The sequence below is a fragment of the Alosa pseudoharengus genome, unplaced genomic scaffold (assembly GCF_046254945.1).
Source record: "Alosa pseudoharengus isolate Yale_2024_CS ecotype anadromous, Long Island Sound unplaced genomic scaffold, YU_APseudo_1.1 YU_APseudo_1.1_scf_2, whole genome shotgun sequence".
NCBI lineage: Eukaryota > Metazoa > Chordata > Actinopteri > Clupeiformes > Clupeidae > Alosa > Alosa pseudoharengus.
Genome location: NW_027468663.1, coordinates 33,112,340 through 33,136,176, shown reverse-complemented (window position 1 = coordinate 33,136,176; position 23,837 = coordinate 33,112,340). Strand labels below are relative to the sequence as shown.

The 23,837-nt window shown below is 38.2% G+C and overlaps 1 protein-coding gene across 2 annotated transcripts; it reads left to right on the top strand.

The window, feature by feature from the left end:
• The first annotated feature begins 1,023 nt into the window (after positions 1-1,023).
• slc44a5a (solute carrier family 44 member 5a) lies at positions 1,024-23,550 on the top strand. 2 transcript variants are annotated; one of them, XM_076294678.1, is made up of 22 exons: positions 1,024-1,195; positions 5,717-5,765; positions 7,767-7,840; positions 13,073-13,157; positions 13,915-13,999; positions 14,241-14,369; positions 14,500-14,560; positions 14,996-15,119; positions 15,551-15,634; positions 15,938-16,050; positions 16,139-16,270; positions 16,594-16,693; positions 16,854-16,946; positions 18,271-18,358; positions 18,470-18,732; positions 19,864-19,958; positions 20,225-20,328; positions 20,523-20,596; positions 20,711-20,781; positions 20,923-21,011; positions 21,123-21,207; positions 22,888-23,550. In XM_076294678.1, the coding sequence occupies exons 1-22, from the start codon at positions 1,159-1,161 to the stop codon at positions 23,001-23,003; spliced, it is 2,151 nt and encodes a 716-aa protein (XP_076150793.1). In that variant the 5' UTR covers positions 1,024-1,158; the 3' UTR covers positions 23,004-23,550. The 2 variants fall into 2 exon arrangements, with proteins under 2 accessions (XP_076150793.1, XP_076150794.1); XM_076294679.1 differs by having other exon boundaries at positions 21,545-22,971.
• The last annotated feature ends 287 nt before the right edge of the window (positions 23,551-23,837 follow it).

The following is a 23,837-nucleotide window of genomic DNA, read 5'->3' as shown; positions in this document are numbered from 1 at the left end:
GTTGTTGTTTTTGTCTGTTTAAGATACCGGATATCTCTCAATGTTACTTTAGTTCTCATTTTTTATTTCTGGTATTATGTAATGATATGGCTCCTCTTCGAAAGTGACTCAAAATGTTTGAGAGCATATTCATTATTAATGAAAATGCTTTATAGCTTTTTTAATCATCACAGTCTGGGCATCTAGAGTATCATAGAATTCCCAAAGACCTAAATGCGGATGATGGTAGAAGCTATAGGCCTAATTTAGGAGATTCAATTTATGAATTGAATAATAATGATGGATTTTATTAATAGTTTATGAGCATTATAAAGTTCTTGTTAATAAGAAAATACAATAATGTTTGCTCTTGCCTATTACATGGCACTTGACATTCTTGACTTTCATAATTTGATTTGACTTGAGAAAACTTGCGCAATGCACAATCATGTGGCATAGTAACACTGATTTCCTAGTAAATTATTTTTGAGATGTGTCTGCATTTGATATCATAGTGTTTCACTATCTACTTACTAGCCCCAAACTGCTATCCACCTGTTGCTGTGTGACGAAGACTCAGCAAGTAGGACTACCACTAGGGAGTGCTGCAATACTGTTGGCCAGTAAGCCCACTATAAAATTTAGACAGCCATAACCTGACTTGAATTCAAGATTTTGAGTCAGGCCTGTGTTTAACACTAGTAACATTTGACTGAGGGCCATAACCTCATGCATTAGAAGGATTTGCAAGGATTTTGCATGTGGCAAGAGATGGGACTGGAGAGTTCTGGGAGTTATGATTAGTCCAGATCATGTTCACAAGAATAGTATGCAAGTCTGAAGTAGCAAGGTTACTCCTTAAATTTATCCAAACTCCCTACAATGACATAAGTAAACTATATGACGCACCACAATGGTCTGGATTTTGTGGAATACTCTGTGATTGGTCTATTCATAGACACCCAACGTAACTTCAATAACGTTGGTCCATTAGGCTACTGCAGTATTGAGTGCTCTGTCCATGACAAGGAGCCTAACGTTTAGCGACCCTGGGATGCATTCAAGAAGAGGTAGCCTACAACACGACGAGTGGACATCATTTCATATTTCACTACTAGGTCGATATTTGCCAAAGGTTTTCTTCATGCCATCTGAAATATTGTGGATTTAATTCGCACAATGGCAAGGAAATCCGAAGTACTTTCGTCTTATTACGGTAAATTGTCTGAACTGTGGATAGCATTTTACAAAGCCTAGACGACTTTGAGCCAATAGTCACTCAATTGATTATTGACTCACATGTTGCGTGTTTCAGACTAAGATTTTAATGATTGTTTCTAATGCTTATTATTAATGTTTAGGTCTATTTATTAGTCAGGCTATTTCTGATCATGAAAGTTCCGTAGATTAGTCTAACAATTAGGCTATTTGAAGATGACCGAGACGTAGACTGAACTACACATTTTTTCTTATGCATAAAACATAAACATAAAACATAACATTTGAACATAAAAAGCTATTTCAGACTTCTGCTGTGAGGATAAAGCACAGTGGACTTGTAACTTAGCCTATGGAGTTACAAGGCGAAAACAGCATTTATAACTAGGCATCGTCTCCTATTGGAATGATGACTCGATACCCACACTTCTTTTTTTCAATAGGCTACCTCTATACCAGCGCCTAATGTCATTCCAGGCTATTCACAACTGATATTCAGCACAATTTTAAACCAAAAGGGAAAGACAGAATTGCCTACATCACGTAGGCAATTCTGTCTTTCCCTTTTGGTTTAAAATTGTGCTGAATATCAGCAGTGGTGGTTTTGCTTAATCTATCAATGGTCTCTTTCATCTCTCTGTCTTTACACACATTCCATCAAATGGTGTGATCTATCATCCCGAAGACCTTTGTTGGCTTTGGTGTAGGGGTCTTTGTTTTTTCCAGTGCTTAGGTTGAGTCATCCGCTGCATTGGTCCTAAAACCCACTTGATGGAAGTGTGGACTTTGCAGCCGGGTGTTTATGGTGTTAGGACACCATGAATTTTAGTCTACCAAGAGTGTGGAAAGATGTATCAACATGTAAACTCAAAAATCATGGGCCGTCCTAAATCTTAAAAGGATCTTATAAATGGTGCAGAAAATTATTAATAGATAACAGATCATAATAAGATTTCATGTTTTGTTTGTACACTACCATTCAAAAGTTTGGGGTCACTTAGGAATGTCATTCACTTAGGAATTTGCATCATTAATGTTGTAAATGGCTTGTAGAAAGAAATGGCTGATCTTTAATGCAATATCTACATTGCCCATTATCAGAAACCATTCATCTAATATTCCCAAGCCACATTCTGTTTACTAATCTGATATCAATTTAAAAATTCTTGAGTTCATTCTTCCAACTTTGCCTATTTTCAGCCCTTTACAACGCCCTATAAAATGAATCACCAGCTGTGTGCACTGGATTTCATTTTTAGGGGGCTGAAGTGAGTCGGCATAGTTAGTTAGTTTCCTGCCGTTATCACTGCTGACATAGGGGCCAGTCTCAGACCTGGTTTAGATCTTATGTCTCACCATTCAAGAACAGGTTACCTTGCACTGGCCTGTCCCAGAGACAGAGGGTGTTCACAAAACAGAGGGTTGCTGCCTTGTTGCATCACTTCTGTAATAGACAGGTGTCTTGTAAGCCTTATAACTTTCAAGTGACTGAGTGAAATTGAGTGAAAGTATCTTGTGAAAATGTTGGTTCAGAGCAACCTAAAATAACATTTATGGTACTGTATGACAACGGTGCAAGAATGTCAGGTTAGCTTATTTAAGTTAACATGCTATCGTTAGATCTCGCTAGACCCCAACCTTAAGTGTTGTTAAACACATCAATTGTTGGTTAATAGTGTTATCAGACACAGTGTCTGTTTCTTAGTAATTTAAAAAGCTGTCCCTTGAAGTTCCACGCCCTGTGTGAAGAGTTTGATTGCAAGAACAGATTTCCTTCATTTTGTTGAATGTCATAAATCATTATTTTTTATTTTGTTTTCCATGTAATATCAGCCTATTTGACATATTTCTACTTCAGTACAGTTCAACACAACAGCCCTTTTTTCTTTATATTATACCTGAAATACAATAAAACATGATTTTGTAATACCCTGAAAAATGGAGATGTCTGTTTTTGAATTGAACTCTTCATACTGTGTATATATACAATCATGTGGCAGCAACTCAATGCATTTAGGCATGTAGACATGGTCAAGACTAGGGTGTCAAAGATACGCCCCTGCAGCATGTTTCAAACAACACCAGCAGATGTTTTGGATAGGAAGAGTAAAATATATATTTTTTTTATTATTAAATATTCACATCCAGTTGTCATCGGCAATGAGCACTAAGCAATATCTCTATGATATAAGGAATTAATTTAAACTAGCACTACAAATCATCCTCAAGAAGGAAGATACAGAAAGGATGAATGTGGTTGGCTGCACCGACAACATTATGTTGGCGTAGCTATATACTTATTCTGGTGGAAATGAAAAACACTGAGAAGGAAGGCAAGGTCAAGAAAGAAAGGAAAGCATCTGACAGCAGTACATGATGAACCTATATGCCTTGTTTGCTCATAATTGGGTGTAGTAAAGGAGTATATCATCAAACAACAATCTGATGAATGCAGAAAAATGATAATAAGCATGAGAATGACCGAGATCACCAATAATTGAGGCAGTTTTGAAGGCCGCTGTGGGAAATCCATATAGCACAAGGAACTTCTCATCTGTATATCTGTAATAGAGAGAGGAGCAAGGCACGTCCAACATAAGTTGATATTAAGACAGAAGGAGGAGCACAGCACTAAGAGGGCGCTCATTGGTGAGGATTAAGCAAAGAGCATTTGCAGAGTGGGGGAGAGTGTGGTAATCTGCACTCGGTAAAATAAGCCATTCTTTGTAAGCAATTTGTCATTGTCAGAAGCCCACAAGACTGTTGGACAAAGACCAAGAATGCCAAAACGTTTGTAAACCCTGTTTGTAGGTGAAGTCCAAGTTTGCTTTCCAATACATCTGGTATTGAATAAATTCCTTCTCATGGTCCTCTAGCTGTCCTGTCAGTGTGTGCATTCAAAAAGCCCATTCACACACACTCCTGGCTATTGCAAATCAATGTGAAGTAAACAGTGGACCAAGCCATTAGCATTTCTGGTCAGTCAACACCAGTGTTGGGTCAGATTACTTTGACATGTAATCCATTACTGAGTACAGACTACGCGCCAATTTTTGTAATCACTAACGTAATCCATTGGATTGCACAAATACTGTAACATAACCTGAATACTTTTGGATTACTTCAAAATAAAATACTCAAAAATTAAATACCTTGAATAAAAAAGACACTGTCAAAATTTTTTCCACCAATATTCCTTTTCATTTTCACTTTAAAGCAACAGAGTGTACTTTTTTTACCTTAAAAATAATGCCATCAAGCTCATTTTGATACACTGATTTAAAATACATATGGAAAATAGCATGTCTGACATTTCCAATGCATGCCCAGCATTATGTAATGTTATTCTCATGGGTAGGAACATGACCCTTTTTGTCTGTTTCAGACAAATTGATAGAGTGAAAAGTGTATAGAAAAGGCTCTTGCCTCTGTGTGTGTATTGGGGGTGCAAGATGGCCTACTTGATAGAGAAAATACTGGCATTGTGTTTTGCAACATTCAGTGTGCATTCACTCCAAATTGGATCCATCTTAATTTTCCGACTATTAACTACACTGTATGTTGTAAAGCTGTGTTATTTATTGAAAGCCATTAAAAATTTTATCATCTTCGACAATGTAACTATAATCTGATTACAATTTTTTAAATGTAATCTGGTCTGATTATGGTTACTTGTTTTTTGTAATCGGATTATGTAATTCAGATTAATCAGTTACTACCCAACCCTGGTCAACACTGTGTTGGGTGCACAGATATGTGTGTGTGTGTGGGAGGGTGGTCATAATGATTTTATCCATACATCGTCTCCCCCAGGTAAACAGTGGCAGCCAGGATTCAAACCCACAACTTTTTCTGGCTACTGCATGCTAGCCCAGCACTTTGAATAATCTTTGGTTTCAGGTAGTGATCTGCCAAGGAAGTTTAGGGTTGTTTTAAATGAATAGGAATTGAATATCCTAACACATGACTTAGGCCTTATGTTTATTTTATTATTTTAACCCTTTCTTCAAATATGATCACCATTGTGACTCTATGTACAGGGTTCCCACATTCATGGAAATACTGGGAAAAATCATGGAATTCAGTACATTAATTGACAGTTTTTGTCATGAGATTTCGTCAAACATGTGACTAATGAAAAGGTGGCGTAGACTGGAGGATGTTTTCCTGTGAGTTATCTACCGTATGTGATAAGTGATGGTGCGAGAGGAAGGTAGACTGGCTGGGTGTGTCTTATTTTGAACAACCAGTATTGAATATGCTATTGTTACTGCATATCCTGCTGTGAAGCAAAGCTAATAAAATCCCTTTGTACAAATAATAACATTTAAGACAACATTGCATCCTTTTGGTTTCAGACAGTTGGCCTTTGCTTGGAGAAGAGGCATGGTGAAAAAACATGTCATTCTCTTATTAAGAGAAATTAAACAACAATTAAACATAGCCTACCAGAACAGACAGCAGGCAAGGAAAACTATTACCTCTGTGGCTGATATTTGAATATACTCTCTCTTCATAGGTGAACCACGCAAATTTGACTCAACATTCAGAGGTCCAATTCACAACAGGTATGTATAACTGTTAAAGTAAGATGAAATCCTGTTTATTCATTCTTCCAGTGAGGTATTATGTTATAACATGATTACATCCCTGGACAATAGAATTCTTCATCTTGTCCTGTAACAGAAGGTAATTTCCTTGTTTCCTCAAGTTTGTGTGCAATGTTTCTCAACAGAGTAGCTCTTTTCTCCAAACACTAATTAAAATGTAATACTGAACTTTTGACAATTGAAAAATCCTTTTTGCAAAAGGTTCCTGGAACCATATGAATAGTTCTTTAGGTTGCCTGGATTTATTTGTGGGCACAACATCAGGAAATAACAAAATCTTAAATATAAAAGTGTGATATGACCCTCTGTTTTGTGTCCCCTTGTCTCAAGTTGTCCTCATAGCATATGTTGTAGAAAATTAATCTTCTGTTCATAGTAATCCATTTCACTGTGTCCATTTTCAACATTAACACAAGTACCTTTATGCTTATTAATTTAGTAGATTGTGTGAATGTGAAACTACTTAGAGTAAAACTTTCTAGGAAACAGTCTGGCACTTTAATATGTCCATCTGCTGTCTTGACATTAAATAACCAGGCAGTAGACATACTGCCTCATTCCATAGCCTTCTATTTGGTTTCCTAAATATACCAAAAACACGAAAAAACGAAACTACACTGGCCTAGGATTCCAGCTTCAGGTTTTGCTATGATCACCCTGGAGGAATACGTGTTGAAACATCCTCTAAGTATTAGCCCTTGTCAGTTAGGTAAGAGATCGGTCAAAAGATGCTGGTTAAAGTCTGCTACTGCTGGGAACAGTTAGCAACTTATGTGTCCTGCTGCTTAGACCAGATGAGGCAGCAAATAGCAGAAACAGTGGGTCAACATAGTGAATGTAGTATGTTGAATATGAAAGTCATCTGACAGTTAAAGATGTAACTCTGCCTGATTCTGTATCTTTCATTGTAATATCCATGTAAGCAGAGGTATCAAAGTTGAAAAAAAATGTAATTGTTGTAATAGAACCAGGGCTATGTAGAATGTGTTTAGTTTACTTCTGGAGAACACTGAGGATTCTACTGACAAGATAGCCTAAGTTTTAATTGGCTTACATGTTAATCAAACCTTTCTAAATCCCTTCGTGGCCTGTAGTCGCTATATATAGTTCCTTGGTCTTGAAGGTGTTATTGCTGAAGGGATTAACCTCACTGTATGTTTGTTGTACTGTATACAGTTGGTTCGATTCATTCACACACAACAGTCAAGTATATTTATAACTTGAAAACAGTTCAGATAAATGTGCCCTCTGGCTTGTTTTAAATGTAAAGCAGTGTGCAACACTCATGTTGACCTTGAGCATGATGTAACCACAGTTGTACAGTATGTCAAGCTAATTCAGATATCCTCAGATGCAAGGGGAGAACGTCTCTGTGGGAACAGGGAGGGGAAGAAGAAAGGACATTGCTATGATACAAATCTTTGTAAAAATTATTTGTTGACAAAATGATAAAATCAATGGCATACTTATCAGTCAGTGAAGAAGGCCTCTTGGGACTGTTGTGAAGGGCTTTGTTTTCCTATCTGATTTTTAAAGACCTTTAGGCATTAAGATGCATGCCATGTTGAATCCATTTTGTCCACCATTTTCTCAGCTGTGGTCTTATTGAAGATCCAGCACATGTTCTGAATGTGTATGGTATTAATGTATAATCTTAACAGTCTCTCAGTCTTCTTACTGAAAAAAACCTAATGTAAAATCTGAGAGAATCTGATCATATTTTGTCACATTTAGTTTTCATTACTGTGGCTATTATCATACATTGCTCGGTAAACTCAGTCTCTGTGACATTCAAATGCATAGTGTTTATTTTAAGGGTATAATAAAAGTTCCTTGAACATATTCTTGATGAGCACAATGATGCATGCAATACAGCATGTAAGGGTCTGCTCTTTTTGGATGTTTCTCAATATTATCCATTGTATGATTTTTCTGCCTTTTATGTCTCTAACCCTCTAGAAGCTGCACAGATGTGCTTTGCTGTGTGATCTTCATGATTGTTATCATTGGCTACATTGTGCTTGGAAGTGTGGGTAAGTGAGTATAATTGTACCTCACATCATGAATTTTCCCATTTTCTAGTAAACAGTAGTGCAGTGCAGCACATACATCAGTAGGGGGGGCAAGGCAACTGGTGATATTAATGAAATGACAAAGAGTAGGTGGGTGTATTGGAGTTGTGCTTACAATATAATGCGCATAAAAAAGGGTTGTAATTCTATTTGGTAACACTTTATTGAAAGGGTTTACATAAGGGTGACATGTAACCGTCATAAGAATGACATGACACATGTCATGCACATTAATGACACATTATTGATGTTTATGACTGTTGTCATAATGTGTCATTCGGTTTTTGGAATGTCAAGTTGACATTGTTTGGGTGTCATCATTATAACAACTTGACATTAGCCAAGATGACATTATTTGACGGTGTCTTTGTCATGACAACTTGACATTAGCCAAGAAAATGTAACCCGTTTACAATATGGTCATGACAACATCAGCCAAGAAAGAAATGCTAAGTGTTTGACATGATATTGTCATGACAACTTGACATAACTGTGTTTGGCCTGACTTATCTTCTAGGTTTATTAAGTGATGCGCTTGAACAATTGGCTGTCATGACACCATTATAAATTGGATATACATATTGAACATATTGAACGTGCATTGCAGACATACAAAAAACAAATATGGCGTCTCAGGGGGAATCAAACCCCTCAGTCCCTCAAAACACACCTTAAAACGATTGAATGATACTACTGGTTAGGAATCCGCCATCGTAATGGTGTGTTGGGTAGACTCGTGCATGATTTAAAAAAGCTGCAGAAATGATGGCAATGAAATGGTGCTTAAAGACTAGTATGTGAATAGTTTAATGCATGTTCCACATGCACAGTTAGGTTAGCTGGCATGGTAACATGTCCATGTATTATGGTTTTGCAAAATTCATTGCTGAAATAAACTCTTTTAAAGGGAAACATGGCAGAATTAGCTATATTTCCCCTCTGCTGGAGAAATTGTGCATTATGCTATTTCAAACTGTGAAAAAAGGTAACGATAAAGCACATGGATTTGTTTACAAGCTAGCGAAATGGTTAGCATAAGTTCGGCAGAACAATGTGGATGTTACAAGGTAAGAAACACGATTTAAAACTAGTCCATTCCGGGACGGTAGTCTCAATGTTGCAAGGTTGGTTTTTCGCCTGGGGACACTAGGGGCAGCGGGGAAAGTCACCATTTTCACCAGAACAGGTCATTTAACCATCCAAATGATTTCTAAACGGGTTTATTACGTTGAAATAGTTGCCAAGTTCCCCTTTAAGTCATGACTTAGTATGGTATTTGTTGTTATTATAGTTGAAATTAGACTCAATGTTGCAGAAATGTAAAATGTTCAGAAATAGGACCTACATGATAGTGTAATGGCACTTAATGACATGTTCAGGAAACATCTCAGATGGTTCACTGTACTTTAGGTCAAAGGTAAGTATTCATGAAACTATTTTGGTGTGTAATAGTTCTTTGTGACAGCTTAATGACAAGTCAAAACTGTACCACTGTAGTTGAGGTCAAAAAAAGTATTCATGACCAATTTATAATGGTGTCATAACAGCCAATTGTTCAGGCCCATCACTTCACAAACCTAGAAGATAAGTCAGGCCAAACACAGTTACATGTCAAGTTGTCATGGCAATATCATGCCAAATGTCAAGTTGTCATGACAATATTGTAAACGGGTTACATTTTCTTGGCTAATGTCAAGTTGTCATGACAAAGACACCGTCAAATAATGTCATCTTGGCTAATGTCAAGATGTCATAATGATGACACCCAAACAATGTCAACTTGACATTCCAAAAACCGAATGACACATTATGACAACAGTCATAAACATCAATAATGTGTCATTAATGTGCATGACATGTGTCATGTCATTCTTATGACGGTTACATGTCACCCTTATGTAGACCCCTTCCAATAAAGTGTTACCTTATAGTTTATCCGATCATAAACTATCATCCTATCATCCCATAATAAAAGGCTTTTATCCCTTCCACCTCCTCAGTTTCAACTTGCAACAAGCAACACGATGAAACACTCTATTCATGGGTTTCATCAGGTCCCTTTCCACAGGTGTATAAAATCAAGCATCTTGATTATCAATGCAGACTGCATGGTGCTTGATTAATACACCTGTGGAAAGGGACCTGATGAAACACATACATAGGCCAGTTCAGGAACGTTGAGTGACTACAACTATAGCACTAATTATGCACCACCTAGAGTTGGATGTCTCGAGACCGGTCTCCACCATAATGTATAATGAACTTGCTGTCCTCGGTTTCGGCATGCACATGCTTAGTCTAATGATTCAGTGACAATATAGGCTACTCAAGTGAATAAAGCAATTAGCCTAATAAATAAAATATTTGTCTCACTCAGTACATATAGGCCTACATCTCGTAAATTGGTGAGCCATAGAATATCCCAGTGCCACGATTATTATATTTCAAGATTCCAATCTATCCCACCTAAATTATGAAAAGTTATTTCTACTGACATGCTTCCAGGTGACATAAAAAAACAAATGGTTTCCCTGACATAAGAGACATAGGCTATGCATTATACTTTCCCAGACAAAAACAAGATATAGGATGTATAGATTACAATGACAAATTCAAGGTCTCAAAGGGTTAATGCTTCTTTCCAATTTTTTTTTATAATTAGTGAGTGAGTGCACCCCCCCCCCCCCCAATCTCACTCCAAGCTGAGCTTAAAACTTGAGAACCCTGCCCCAGTATGCTGCTCTTATTCAATTGATGCAAGTTATGGTGTAACACCAGAGACTTTCTAATGTGGAGACACAGCACTCAAAAAATCCTCCATAGAAATGCATGGGGCTAGTTTGCAGCGTTGTCTACACATATCCCACCCCTTCCTCGCCAAAATGTCGACATGTGTATACATTGAGCGAATCATGTGGTGTGAGTTGACTACTTTGAGCCAATTATGTGCTGTGTTGTGCAGACATTGTGCCAATCATCAATCGACACAGGAGCACGGTTGGTGTGGTGAAGCCTTGCGCACGCGCATTTCTGCTGATTAGGATGCCCGATGAGTACCCAAAAAGCGTTGCAATATGGCCGCCGAGTGGAGGGACATGCCTAAAAGGACTTTGGTAACACTAGCTCGCTAGCTGTTTTTTTTTTTTTTTTGGTCTCGGTCTTGGTCTCGGTCTCGTCTCGACTTTGTCTTGGTCTTGACTCAGTCTGTCTTGGCCTTGGTCTCGTCTTGGTCTCGGTCTTGATACCCTCTGGTCTTGGTAGTGTCTTGGTCTCGGTTTAGGCGGTCTTGACTACAAGTCTAGCACCACCAACTCCTAGTCCTCTGATATTCTCTCTCTCTCTCTCTCTCTCGCTCTCTCTCCATTGAGATCATTTTGATATAACTCAAATTGTGGTGTAACTACTAGTTAAAAGGTGTGGGATATAATAAACAATGACAAAAACAAGACAACCTGTGTGTGTGTGTGTGTGTGTGTGTGTGTGTGTGTGTGTGTGTGTGTGTGTGAGAGAGAGAGGGAGGCAGAAAGAGGGAGGCATCTGCTGCTGGTTGGGAACATTTTAGAGGTAGAAACCCAGTTACACCAGGCACGGCTGGTTGAGAACATTTCAGGGGTAAAAGCCCAGTTATACCAGACACAGCTGGTTGAGCTGGATAAATATTTGATGGCTCCTACCATTCCATCAGGCGATGCACTCTACACCTACAACTGCACCAAGAACCAGTATTGGTACCAGATTGTTTTGATAAGTGTACCTTACATTTTCGCGTATCATACAAGATGTGTATATTAACAATTAAGCAGACTCAGATCATAGTGGGGGCCTGTTTCATACGGGTTAAAACACTGCATCCTCATATTGTAGTATGATCTCACTCTGGAGGGAATAGGACTGTGACCAGGGGAGTCTAATGGTTTCAGATACGGTGGTGTTGGTGGCAGCATGATGATGTCATCCAACCATCCCCCTATTATACAGGGAAAAAAAACTATACAAAATTCCCCACTCAGGTCCAGACCAAAAAGGTGAAATCATTGATGAAATCATCCACTCAAGCTCTCATTGGTTCACTTGATCATGCCCTCATTTCAAGCCATATGGCTGCTACTCTCTTATAGCCTGTCTATGGAGATAATGATTAAATATTAAAAGGCTTAGGTGGGGATCACATTGGCCAGGGGCCAGCGGCAGCGGCAAGCGTAAGCAAAGCAAAGCAAAGCAAAGCAAAGCTCAGACCATAATAAGTTCTATCTTGTTCCTAAGCAACACAAACGGTTTTGGTTTGTCAATTGAATACACTAGCATTGCGCTTTGAAAGTTGAACCAAGTTCAGCGCTCAGCTTTTTCAATGCTAGCGCTACACTAGCGTTGCCACCGTTCCGCTGCCGAACCATAGAGAACAATAGGACACCTGCCGCTTGCCGCTGGTCAGTGTGGTCCCCGCCTTACTGTTCATCTTCAGTATAGTTGGTCATTTCGCTTATGGGTTAATTTCCCACTGGGAAATAAAAGAAATGTCAATAAAAAACCCGGTGGCCTTAAAAGAAAAAAAGATTCAATTGATATGGAATGATATGCAGTCGTAGGTAGAACTAAAATAGGACCCATTCTATGCGAGTACTACTTATTGCTGATTATTAACAATATCCTACTTGATCTGTACCTTTATTGTACCTAGATTGTTGTAATAAACATTTAGTTGTTGGATAAAAGCAATAACTAAATGTAAATGTAGGACTGAAATATTCCATTTTATCTCATTAAGTCAGTAATTCAGTAATTAAGTAATCCAGGAATCACTGTTATTGGGTCATAAAGGTGCTAATTTTCAATATTTTGCCAAATACCAGATACCAGATGTATCAAAAGTCAGGATGTTCCAATCATGGAATCAATGCGATTGAATTTTCAACTGAATGGAGCTTTATTCCTGAACAACATTATATCTTTACCATTAATGTTCTTATAGTCAGAATGTGGTGGCATTGTCGTTTTTATTACAAATAATGTTTAATGTTTCTTATTGTGAAGATGTTTTTTCAAATATCCTAAAAAAGTTTATGATAATTCATCAAGATAACTAAATGCATTTCAATGGTGTTATTTTATTTCTTTATAGTTGTTTTACTAGCTTGTGTAATACGAGTTGGTTTCTTTAATGCCTCTGCTCTTGTTTTGTCTGTCTCACCACAGCCTGGTTTCACGGAGACCCGAGGAAAGTGATATATCCCACAGACAGCGTGGGACAGTTTTGTGGACAGAAGGGGACTGCTAACGAGTAAGGAGAAATATGATTTGGTCACCGTGTGAACTCACCCGAATTTTACATCTTCACACAATGTGAAAATTTCTTCTGTATCCTGTGTATGCTGAAAGTTGTGTATATGTTTTGGTTATGTACATTCCTTAATCAAACTTCTCAAATCACCAAACATGACCATCCTCGCTCAAACTGTTAATCAAAAGTCCATAAGTGTGTGGGTATGATTCCTTCTTTTGCTCTGGACATTTTTTTGTTATAGCAGAATTGTATTAGATTTTCTGCAGTCACAGTTCAGTCAGAGAAATAATATGATTAATCATAATTAGTCAAATGATTGGATCAGCTCGCTGTCACCATGCACATCATACTGAGCCCTGTAGATCGGGTGAGAAACTAAGGGCACTTCACTATTCACGCATGCTTATTCTGACACCTGCTGGCGGGAGTCACTTAGCAAAAAGCCTTGTTTAGCCTGTACCTTTTTGTGTGTGTATGTATGTGTATGTTTGGATCTGTGTGAGTATTCTTGTACTACATGGGTTTAGGTGGCAACGTGTGTATATATTTGCATCTGTATGGTGTTATGTTATCTTTAGCAAATGCCCACTCCAATAGTTAAATCAATACCAATAGTAATGCTAACATCAGTATGACCCTGTCCATATCTTTTCTATACCATTTCTATATTACTGTGTTTCTATTTCATTGTAATGTGCTATACTTATAGTAAATGTAATAAGAATTATTAACAGGCTCTCTCTTATCTTTCTAGAAAGAAAGCTATTCTGTTCTATTTCAACATACTGAAATGTGCCAGCCCTGCTGTTCTTATAAACCTCCAGTGCCCCACTACACAGGTGAGCAGAACATCCTCCTGAAATCTGTTCTTTTTTATCCTTTTAATCACAGCTGATTTCTAATCTCATTCAGTTAATGTATTATTGTTTATTGTGTTTATTTGTGTTTGGTAGACATTTTCCATATGTGTACTATTAGACCTATTTTTTTTTTTTTTACAAATATACTGCAATATATGTTAGTGTTTGTGTGGATTATTATTTATTATTTGTCTGGTAATATTTCCATTCTCTTCTCTAGATGTGTGTATCTAAATGTCCAGACAGATTTGCAACCTTTGCAGACATGCAGATTCGGCACCAACTTGATCATAACCACTGGGAATACTACAGACAATTCTGCAAGCCAGGATTCAACAACCCCAGAAAGGTGTAATAGATGAGAGAACATTTTTGTCAGATATATTTAACACTTCTATCTAACCCTATCCTATCATCACTTTCAGTAGAGATGTTCAAATAGTCCAATCTGACATATGTATTCCCTACTTCCCCCTCAGGCTGTGGCCCATGTATTGCGTGATGAGGACTGTCCATCAATGATAGTACCAAGCAGACCATGCAAGTACACAGAACAAACAAAACACTGAGCAAAAAGCAACATCCAGTGACATTATGTTTATGCCATGGTTGTGTTCTTTTGAACACTCTCACAGCCGGGATACACCAGGTGCGCAATGGAAGCATTCTGTTTGTGGAGCATAAAAATAGTTTTAGAAGACTGCTCTAATTTTTTCAAATGTATATGCCATTATCGCGTCTGGTGTAGTCAGTTCCATTGATTATAGTGAAAGCTAATTGTTAGCTAATTGTACCCTTCACGAACGGAATGCTTCTATTGCATACCTGCTGTTGCCTGCCTGTTACACACACATGTAAGGAAAATGATGTGTACGTCATAATAGTGACTCATTCAATGGTTTAATTTAAAAGTATATGTAATGCCTAGTGTGGAGCTTTGTGAAATCCACTCACATAAAACAATGTGATGTGTAGTTCTACAGCGCTGCTTTCCAGACTTCATCACCCGCAATGGAACGCTAACAGTTGCCAATAGGACTGCCTTCCCAGACTCCCTGGATACAGCAAGGACCGCGACAGAACTTAAAGATGCAGCTAAGTGTGTTCACCTGAAAGAAAAAAAATATTGATCAATTAACTGTCCAAAAACTTGTTTGGCTTCATTTGTACACTGTTTTGGATAAACAAACCCAAATATACCCTTAATGGACTTGCGTACGTTTCTAGGCTATGTAAATACAATATAAATACATTGATAGACATCCAACCACTGACATGTTACTGGCCATTGTTATTTATCACATGAATGAAATTCTGACATTAGGGTACCACTAGCTCTCTCTCTCTCTCTCTCTCTCTTTCTCTCAGTCATTCTGACTTTAGGGTACCACTAGCTCTCTCTCTCTCTCTCTCTCTCTCTCTCTCTATCTATCATTCTGACATTAAGGTACCACTCACTCTCTCTCAGTCATTCTGACTTTAGGGCACCATAGCTCTCTCTTTCAGTCATTCTATAACTCTCTTCTGCAGTGGTCTTACCAATCTACTTGATGGCAAAGACATGGGGGCGAAAATTGTTGAGGACTATGCCAGATCCTGGTGCTGGATTTTAATGTAAGACACATTATTTGTACAACTGTGTTTTAGAATGAATGTTTTGTTTCACAGTCTAATAAACAATATGCAATATATTCTAATAGTTGTATTACATAGCACCTCCCTAGTCCCCCCATCCCCTAATCCTGCAACTGCTCTGTTATGCTATTTTTGCATATCAGTATTGAAAATCCACATCAGCTGTAGCTGAGACACTCTTCTGTGTTGCAGTACCAGACATAATGAATTAAATAAATGTGTACATTTTTGTGAACTTTTTGTGGAATCTACATGTGGGTTAACTGTGCTATATTTTAACAGAGGTCTGGTAATAGCTCTGGTGGTCAGCCTGATCTTCATTCTGTTGCTGCGATTCACTGCCAGCATCTTACTCTGGTTCGTCATCATCAGTGTCATCACAATGGTGGCTTATGGTGTGTATTGGTGTTGACTAGTTTATGTACAGAATTCATCAGAATAGCCTGGTGTATGTTATCATTGATTTTGTCTCTGTTTTCAAAGGCATCTGGCACTGTTACAGAGAATTCTCCCTGCTAAGAAATACTCCTGGAGCAGATGTAACCATCACAGACATTGGCTTTCACACAGATCTCCATGTCTATCTACGACTCAGTCAAACCTGGCTTGTTTTCTGTGAGTGAATATACATATTAGAACAGCTTTAACTTTGCTTAGCTTTGCTTTAAATTCGCTGTTCAGAGATAACCGTTATGCCATTTTGTGTACATTACATTTGAAGAATTCCTGACTGTATTTCTCAAATCATTTTGCGTGATTTTGCGTTGAAAGACACCATTTTCATGTTGTGTGTCCTTAGATCTTAGGAGTGTGATCTAATTTTGTTCTAAAAGCAAAATGATTTCAGGAAGTGTGTGGACACCCATAAATGTTTTGGAAACCTTTTTCATTTAACAGCTGCACAGCAGTTTGGTAAATCGTGTCTTTGATTCTCTTAGTGATATCCCTGGGTGTAATTGAATTCTTCATCGTTGTGACGCTGATCTCCCTGCGGAACAGGGTTCGGATCGCCATCGCCCTGCTCCAGGAGGGCAGCAAGTAAGCGGGCTTCACTTTACATTCCTGTCTGGTTTTCAGTTGTCTTTGACTTATTGTTTATTTTCACACACTTTTTCAATATCTGAAGTTGTATACTAAATGACAAATTAATTATGGGATGGGCATATCTATTAATATGTCCGTGTCCATTTGTTTGTAGGGCAATCAGCTATGTCATGTCCTCCCTCTTCTACCCCATTGTCACATTCTGTCTGCTGGCAGTGTGTATGGCCTACTGGGCTGTGACTGCTGTGTATCCTTCACCAATCATAACCGAGCCTTGTTCGTTATCCACAGATATACTGTACGTGTAAATCACTACTGGTTACACTGAGTAAATACACAACTAGAGTAACGTTGTATAAGTGTGCATTCTCTGTTCTCTCTGTAGTGTTCTGTACCTGATTGTTTCATTTCAATATTTTGTTGTTTGTCTGTTTATGATTGTGTTACAAATAATAGGCACAGATAAACCTCACTGAAAAGCTTATTCTAGTTTTTTTTTAATCCATTTTTAAAAACATTTATAAATTAAACAAATTTGCACAATTTCCATTAGATATTCCTCCTTAGTGTGTTTCTTTCAACACTGGAATACTACATTCTTCCATACCACAAAATATGTAGCACCCTATTTCAGCATGTCATTTATATATCTGTTTTACAGCTTGTAATATTATAGATGCTGTGCCCTCCACATTTATTGGCACCCCTGGTAAAGCTTATATGGGGTAGAATTACTGCCCTGAATTATCCTGTGGTTTGTTGACATATTATCATGTATTGTATTATTTCATGTTCGCTAAACTATTGATCCCTTTTAATGTTGTTGTCAGTTGAGTCCATTCAACTGCACCTGTGACTGAATGATACTGTTCAGTTGTGGGCATCGTTGCCTGATGAAGGCAATGCTTAGTAAATTAGCCTGCACTTTCTGCGTACTGATAAAGGCGCTAATTAAACTTTCTTTATACATCTGCCCCTAAACGTGGGTCATGACTGAATCATTCTCAATGATCCAAAACCTATGTATGTCCAGATCAATGCCAAAATGGTTTATTACTGAACACAAAATCAAGTTTATGCAATGGTTATCTCAGTTCTCTGATCTTAACTCCATACAAAACCAGTGTGGTGGTCTTAAAAGGAGAATGCTCGAGAGAGAGGGTCTAGGAATCTGGACAAGAGGGAATATTCTGTAAACATGAATGCCCTCAAATCCCCTGCTTTGTATTCAATATTATGAAATTGTATAGGCAAAAACTAGCAGCTCCTTTATTAGCAAGTGGGGGTTTTACAAAGAATTGAACACAGGGGTGCCAACAGTTGTGGCATGAGTTTTGTTAAAAAGTATTCAAATAACTTTTTTCTTCTCAAAATAAATGTTCCTACCTTCAATGATGTTTTTTTCATTGTTTCCATTGTGCAACTAATATAAAACACCCAAAGATGATTTTGTATACCTCTTTTTGTTCATCTTAACCATGGGTGCCTATACATGTGGAGGGCGCTGTACATGCTGTGTGTATGAGTTAGTATTTCTATCTCTGTGAATATCCTTAATTTGTTTGTCACAGCTTTTTAGCCTCATCTGCAGAACCAGTCTACAAAGTGATGTCATCTCACCCTAATTGTTCGTATGCTAATCGTACTTGTGACCCAGAGGTTAGTCCTTTCCTTGTTACTTGTATATGAAAAAGCTTACTAAAACAATCGACTGCAAGTCCGTACTAGAAGTGTCCAATGTGTTGCATTATTTTACCTTCTCTTTGACAGACCTTCAACAGTACCAACATTACTCAGTTATGCCCTGGCTCCCAGTGCACATTTGCCTTCTATGGAGGAGAGAATTTGTACCATCGCTATATCTTTGTCCTGCAGCTGAGTAATCTTCTGATCTTCTTGTGGCTGGTAAACTTCACTGTGGCCTTGGGTCAGTGCACCATTGCTGGTGCCTTTGCCTCATACTACTGGGCCCAGAGGAAGCCGGCAGACATCCCCTCTTGCCCAGTTTTCTGCTCTTTTGCCAGGGCTATAAGGTAAAGTAAAGATGCATTGTTCCATCTCTGTTATTCTTATAGAGAGTTTGATCTGAAAATCTAAATCTAAATCTGATTACGCAATGTTGAAAATACATGTTTTAGCTCTGACAATCATAGAACGTCATCCATATTTTCACACAATACCAAATACACTCAGGACCAGAAAAACATCGGTCCAGGACCATATCCAGGCTCGGACAGGTGAAATTTGTGAAATCTGGCAAATGTCCACGTAGTGTCTGTGTGCGTGTGGGTGTGTCGCTAGCACTAGCAGCCCATCTATTTAAAAATGTTCTGTTGTGGTCTAATGTTGGAACATCCCACCTGATATGGACTATGGTATATAGCAAGAGAACTAACACACCCAGGTTCATTACAACACGTTGGATTAGCCTATGATATCTTCATTTCAAAACCCAGATAACTTTGACAGAACCTCTAGACAGTCTGCCCGCCGTGGCATGGTTGATTGTGGTCTCTATGAGCAAGAAAGTAATGAATTGTGATATGTGGAGAGAATTGTCTTCCTAACTTGTAATAGTAGCATGCAAAGCCAACTTGTGGAGGCTATCCTATGAGCCTCCGCATGGATGGCAAGTGTTCTCAAACACGTAGCAAGAGAGTATCTCCCCGCCATCCACACCTTTTAAAATTAATCAATGAACACCTGTTCATATACACCTTTCCTATTCAGGAGACTAACACCCAGTGCACTACACCCCCAAGTGGCTAAAATAAGTAAAACCCAATAAACCCACAATAAAGGTGACTATGAATGGCTCCTACACACTTAGCATCGCCTGTATGAATAGTCTGGTATTACCATGCGTAATCGGGGAAATTGGGGCCAGACAAAATTTTCCAGGGCCGAATTTTGTTCCCAGTCCGACCCTGACCATATAGTCCAGTACCTTGTGTATTCCCAATGGATTGTTAAAAAGGTTAATTGAAAATACAAAAAAATCTTGACATTTTACATCTGTATTAGCAAAAACATAACATTCCAGCAAAATCCTATTCTTGATCATAGTGCACTGGACTAATATCTAAAACCACAAATGAATAGAGTTTGCATTGGACTGTAGAGATGAATGTTTGTTTTTGTGGCTGTCTGTGTAATGGCTGCAGGTATCATACAGGGTCACTTGCATTTGGCTCCCTCATCTTAGCTGTGGTTCAGTTTGTTCGTGTGATACTGGAATATCTGGAACAGAGACTGAAGGGTGAGTTATGACTGTCAGTTCCCAAACTTTTACCAATGTCCTTGTCCCACTGTTATTGAGATGTTTCACTGCCAAACCAAACCTACAGCCTCACCACAATGGCAAAGAGCCAGGTTCCTTGGTAAGGCAGTCAGAGTGCATACTCAACCGTAGTGACGGCACTTTGCCACGGCATTCTGTTTTTATTTTTAAATTTAACACAGTGTCCCAACTTTTTTGGAACGAGCGTCGTGTTTCTGACTATTCTTGCATCTGCCTCTTCCCAGGAGCCAACAACATGGTGGCCCATTTCTTGCTGTGTTGCCTTAAATGCTGTTTCTGGTGCCTGGAACGCTTCCTCCGTTTCATGAACCGCAATGCTTACATCATGGTGTGTTTACAAACAGAAGAAGTTTTGTGGCATATTAATGTGTTTACCGATCACAAGCATAAAAGCATTACACAGAGCCCTTAGGAATTTCAACATTAATTGTCAGCATTGCCACTGCTCCTTAAACAACTGTATTTTTTAATGTAATTTGTTGTAGTAATCTTTGAAGATCATAACCAAAGTTTTCTCTCTAGATGGCAATATATGGAACAAATTTCTGCACTTCAGCACGTGACGCTTTCTACCTATTGATGAGAAATGTGGTGAGGTAAGCCTGGGAGGAGACATTCCCGTCACACCGCCATAGGAATAATGCTGAGTGGTGATGTGGTGTCTTATGTCTCATTCAGTTAGAATTCTCAGGCATATCATCTCTGTGCAGGGTAGCAGTATTAGACCGAGTGACCGACTTTCTTCTCTTCTTGGGAAAGATTTTAATTGCAGGGAGTGTGGGTGAGTTTCTTCCTCAAATGCCCTTCATTTCCCTGATTATTTACTCTGTGCTTTTGATAAGCCTCCTTGTCTTTTCCTGCATTAGCGGACTCTATAATGACATAAATCTGTAGCATAATGATGTTTCTCTTTCTGCAATAGGTGCCATTGCTCTCCTTTTCTTCACACATAAAATACCCATCATTCAAGAAGAAGTGCCAGTCTTGAACTATTACTGGATACCTCTGTTGGTAATGATAATACCTGTGTATATACTGTCAAATAATTGTATCTTTTGCCATTGATTTTGTCATACATATACACACACAGTAGTGGTGCTCTCTGTTCTCTTTCTATAACAGACAGTGATATTTGGCTCCTACTTGATTGCTAATGGATTCTTCAGTGTCTATGGAATGTGTGTGGACACCCTGTTCCTCTGTTTCTGTGAGTCATGTTCATTAACACATCATGCACAACTCCATGTTACTGCCTGGGTTAGACAGCCAGTTAATTCCATTTGCGTCTGATAAATGCAATATAGTTTCTTCAGTCAAGAGTTTCAGTTCCGTTTTCTACACCAAAACTAGGTATGAATAAAGTTAAATCCTGACCACATACATCCTGCACGTTTACAATACCAATTACTTTCATTTTGTGCTTCTCACTTGATAGACTGCATGATTTTGGCCATCCTCATTCTGCTTTACTTTCCTCATTCACCCATGTTTTAACCTGTTCTTCCTCTTCACAATCTGTTTCCCTCTGCACACGCTTCCTGTAGGCGAAGACTTAGAGCGGCATGATGGGACGACAGATAAGCCTTTCTTTATGTCCCCTGAGCTTCACAGAATTCTGGGAAATCCTCAGTACAGTCCTCAGAAATTCAAAGAATAGTTTCACATGCAACAGACATAAAGCACAGCGAGGAAAAAGCTCTACTTCTGATGCTTCTACTCACACAGCACTGAAAGAACAGCACTGCGTCACTCCACTGCAACTCTGGGACTATATGAGACTGAAATGAGAGAAAGGATATTGCCTGCTGGATCCAGAGCACTATGGACTATACTTTTCTTGCATTCACAGAAAAGTATTTCTCACTAGTAGCTGATGCCTTACTTCATGACTTTTGATGGCAACAAGGTTTCACCATCAGCCCCTGGTTGATTAACAATATTAATAATATTATTAAAAATATTGTAGACTTAAGATCGCAATAGCATGAACAAAAATATTTTGATGTTGGTGTGTGTTCAGGTAGACTGTGGGTTCATCTTCCAAAAGTTTTGCATTTAACACAACAGGATTCACCCAGACTAATAGTAATTACAGTCTTACAATAATTTATTCAGGATAAATAATTATTCCCAAAGAAATATCTCTGGTATCTGTATTTTAATTACTGCATTTACTAGTGTAAAAGTTGCATATGTTGGAATTCAACTAATTGATTTGGTAAATATATTTTTTATATAAATTGTGTAAATAGATTGTTTTTTTGTATTTTGGTGTTTCACTGCCAAGATGTGTTTACAGTACAATGAATGACATTACAAACATATGAATGAACAATATGAATGGTGTCACATTAAGCTCATAGGGTATGCACATAGCCTGTGGATTCTATAATGTTCAGAAACAGTTGCATCTTTGCCACCAGAATCTTCTAAATACTGAGCAATTTTTGAACTTTTGTTTACAATATACAGTAAATGTGAAATGTGAAAGTATAATAGCCCTGCTTAAACCCTTGGAGTACTGCAATTTTATGTCATAATTTACTCTTTTTTTGTGTGGATGTATTTTTGTGACCATTTTTCCCTAAAAATGGCTCTAAATGCCTTTAAATCTATTAAATTAATTCCCATCAGATATAATTAATGTCAATGTTGCCAGGATAGCATGTAGGTTAGGTTGGTAGGATGGCATGTGTGTGATTCATCTTTTGGAAATGTGCTCATTACACATCCTGGGAAAGGCTCAGAGAAATTTTCCGCAGGTTACATTTTTACTTATGGCTACCAAGATGTAAAGAGACTTTAGACTTACAATTCAGTATTGGGTCTGTACTGATAGGAATGTTTGCCATTAATGGATATGCTGCATATATTGTCTTCATGCCAGTACTAGACCTGGAGAGGAATGATGGCTGTCAAGCACAACCCCTCTCCAGCTGCAGCTCTCTCAGGAGGATCCTCCGTAAGCACAAGAAGAAGAGGGATGGGAAGACCTCTGCATGAAGGACAACTCTAACCTGGTTCTTCAACATGAACATGGGATCACACATTTTAAAACTAATATTGGATAGAAGTCTTGGGTGAGCTATAATTATTCTGAATTCAATATGCTCTCTTACTGTATGTGTCATTACGCAAAAGGCTTTTTAAATAAGATAGGCTGTACTGTGACTGATTTTGGTAATGCCTACAATTTCAAAAATGCAAAAATAAAAAGGGAACCAATTTACTTTTTTATGCTAAATGCAGTAGACATATGTTCCAGTGATTGTGGCACACATATGACATGGTAAATGATAAATCTGAGAAAAGCCAGTAGGCCCTATTGGTTATTAATTTCCCATCATCAGCTAATAATGCAACATTGTGATCCTAGACTGATGGATATGCTGCTTGTACACCTTAGCTCACACATTTGTAATAATGAATCATTGACAATTGTGTTATAGTTGTTGCACTGATTAACTCTACTTACATCACAGCTTTCCTATGGATTTCCACAATATTATATCTAGTAAATGTAATTTTTACATTTTTTTTATAAATAAACATTTTTCTTGACAGCTAGGCTACTCTCTCTCTCCCTGTGTTACCATCACATGTATTCATACATCTGCCAGTGCCATGCAGTGCATTCACAATGTGATGAATGATTACCCCCATGTCATGTGCATCACTGATTAGAGTAGAAGACTGGGATATGAGTCCAAAGCATGCGTCACTGTACTGTCTCAATACAGTCAGGACCTTTCCAAAACGTCATGCTCTCCCTAAGCTATAGCCATGGATTTTGCCTTGCAGTGCTCACATAAATACAATTTTACCCACTGTTTTAAT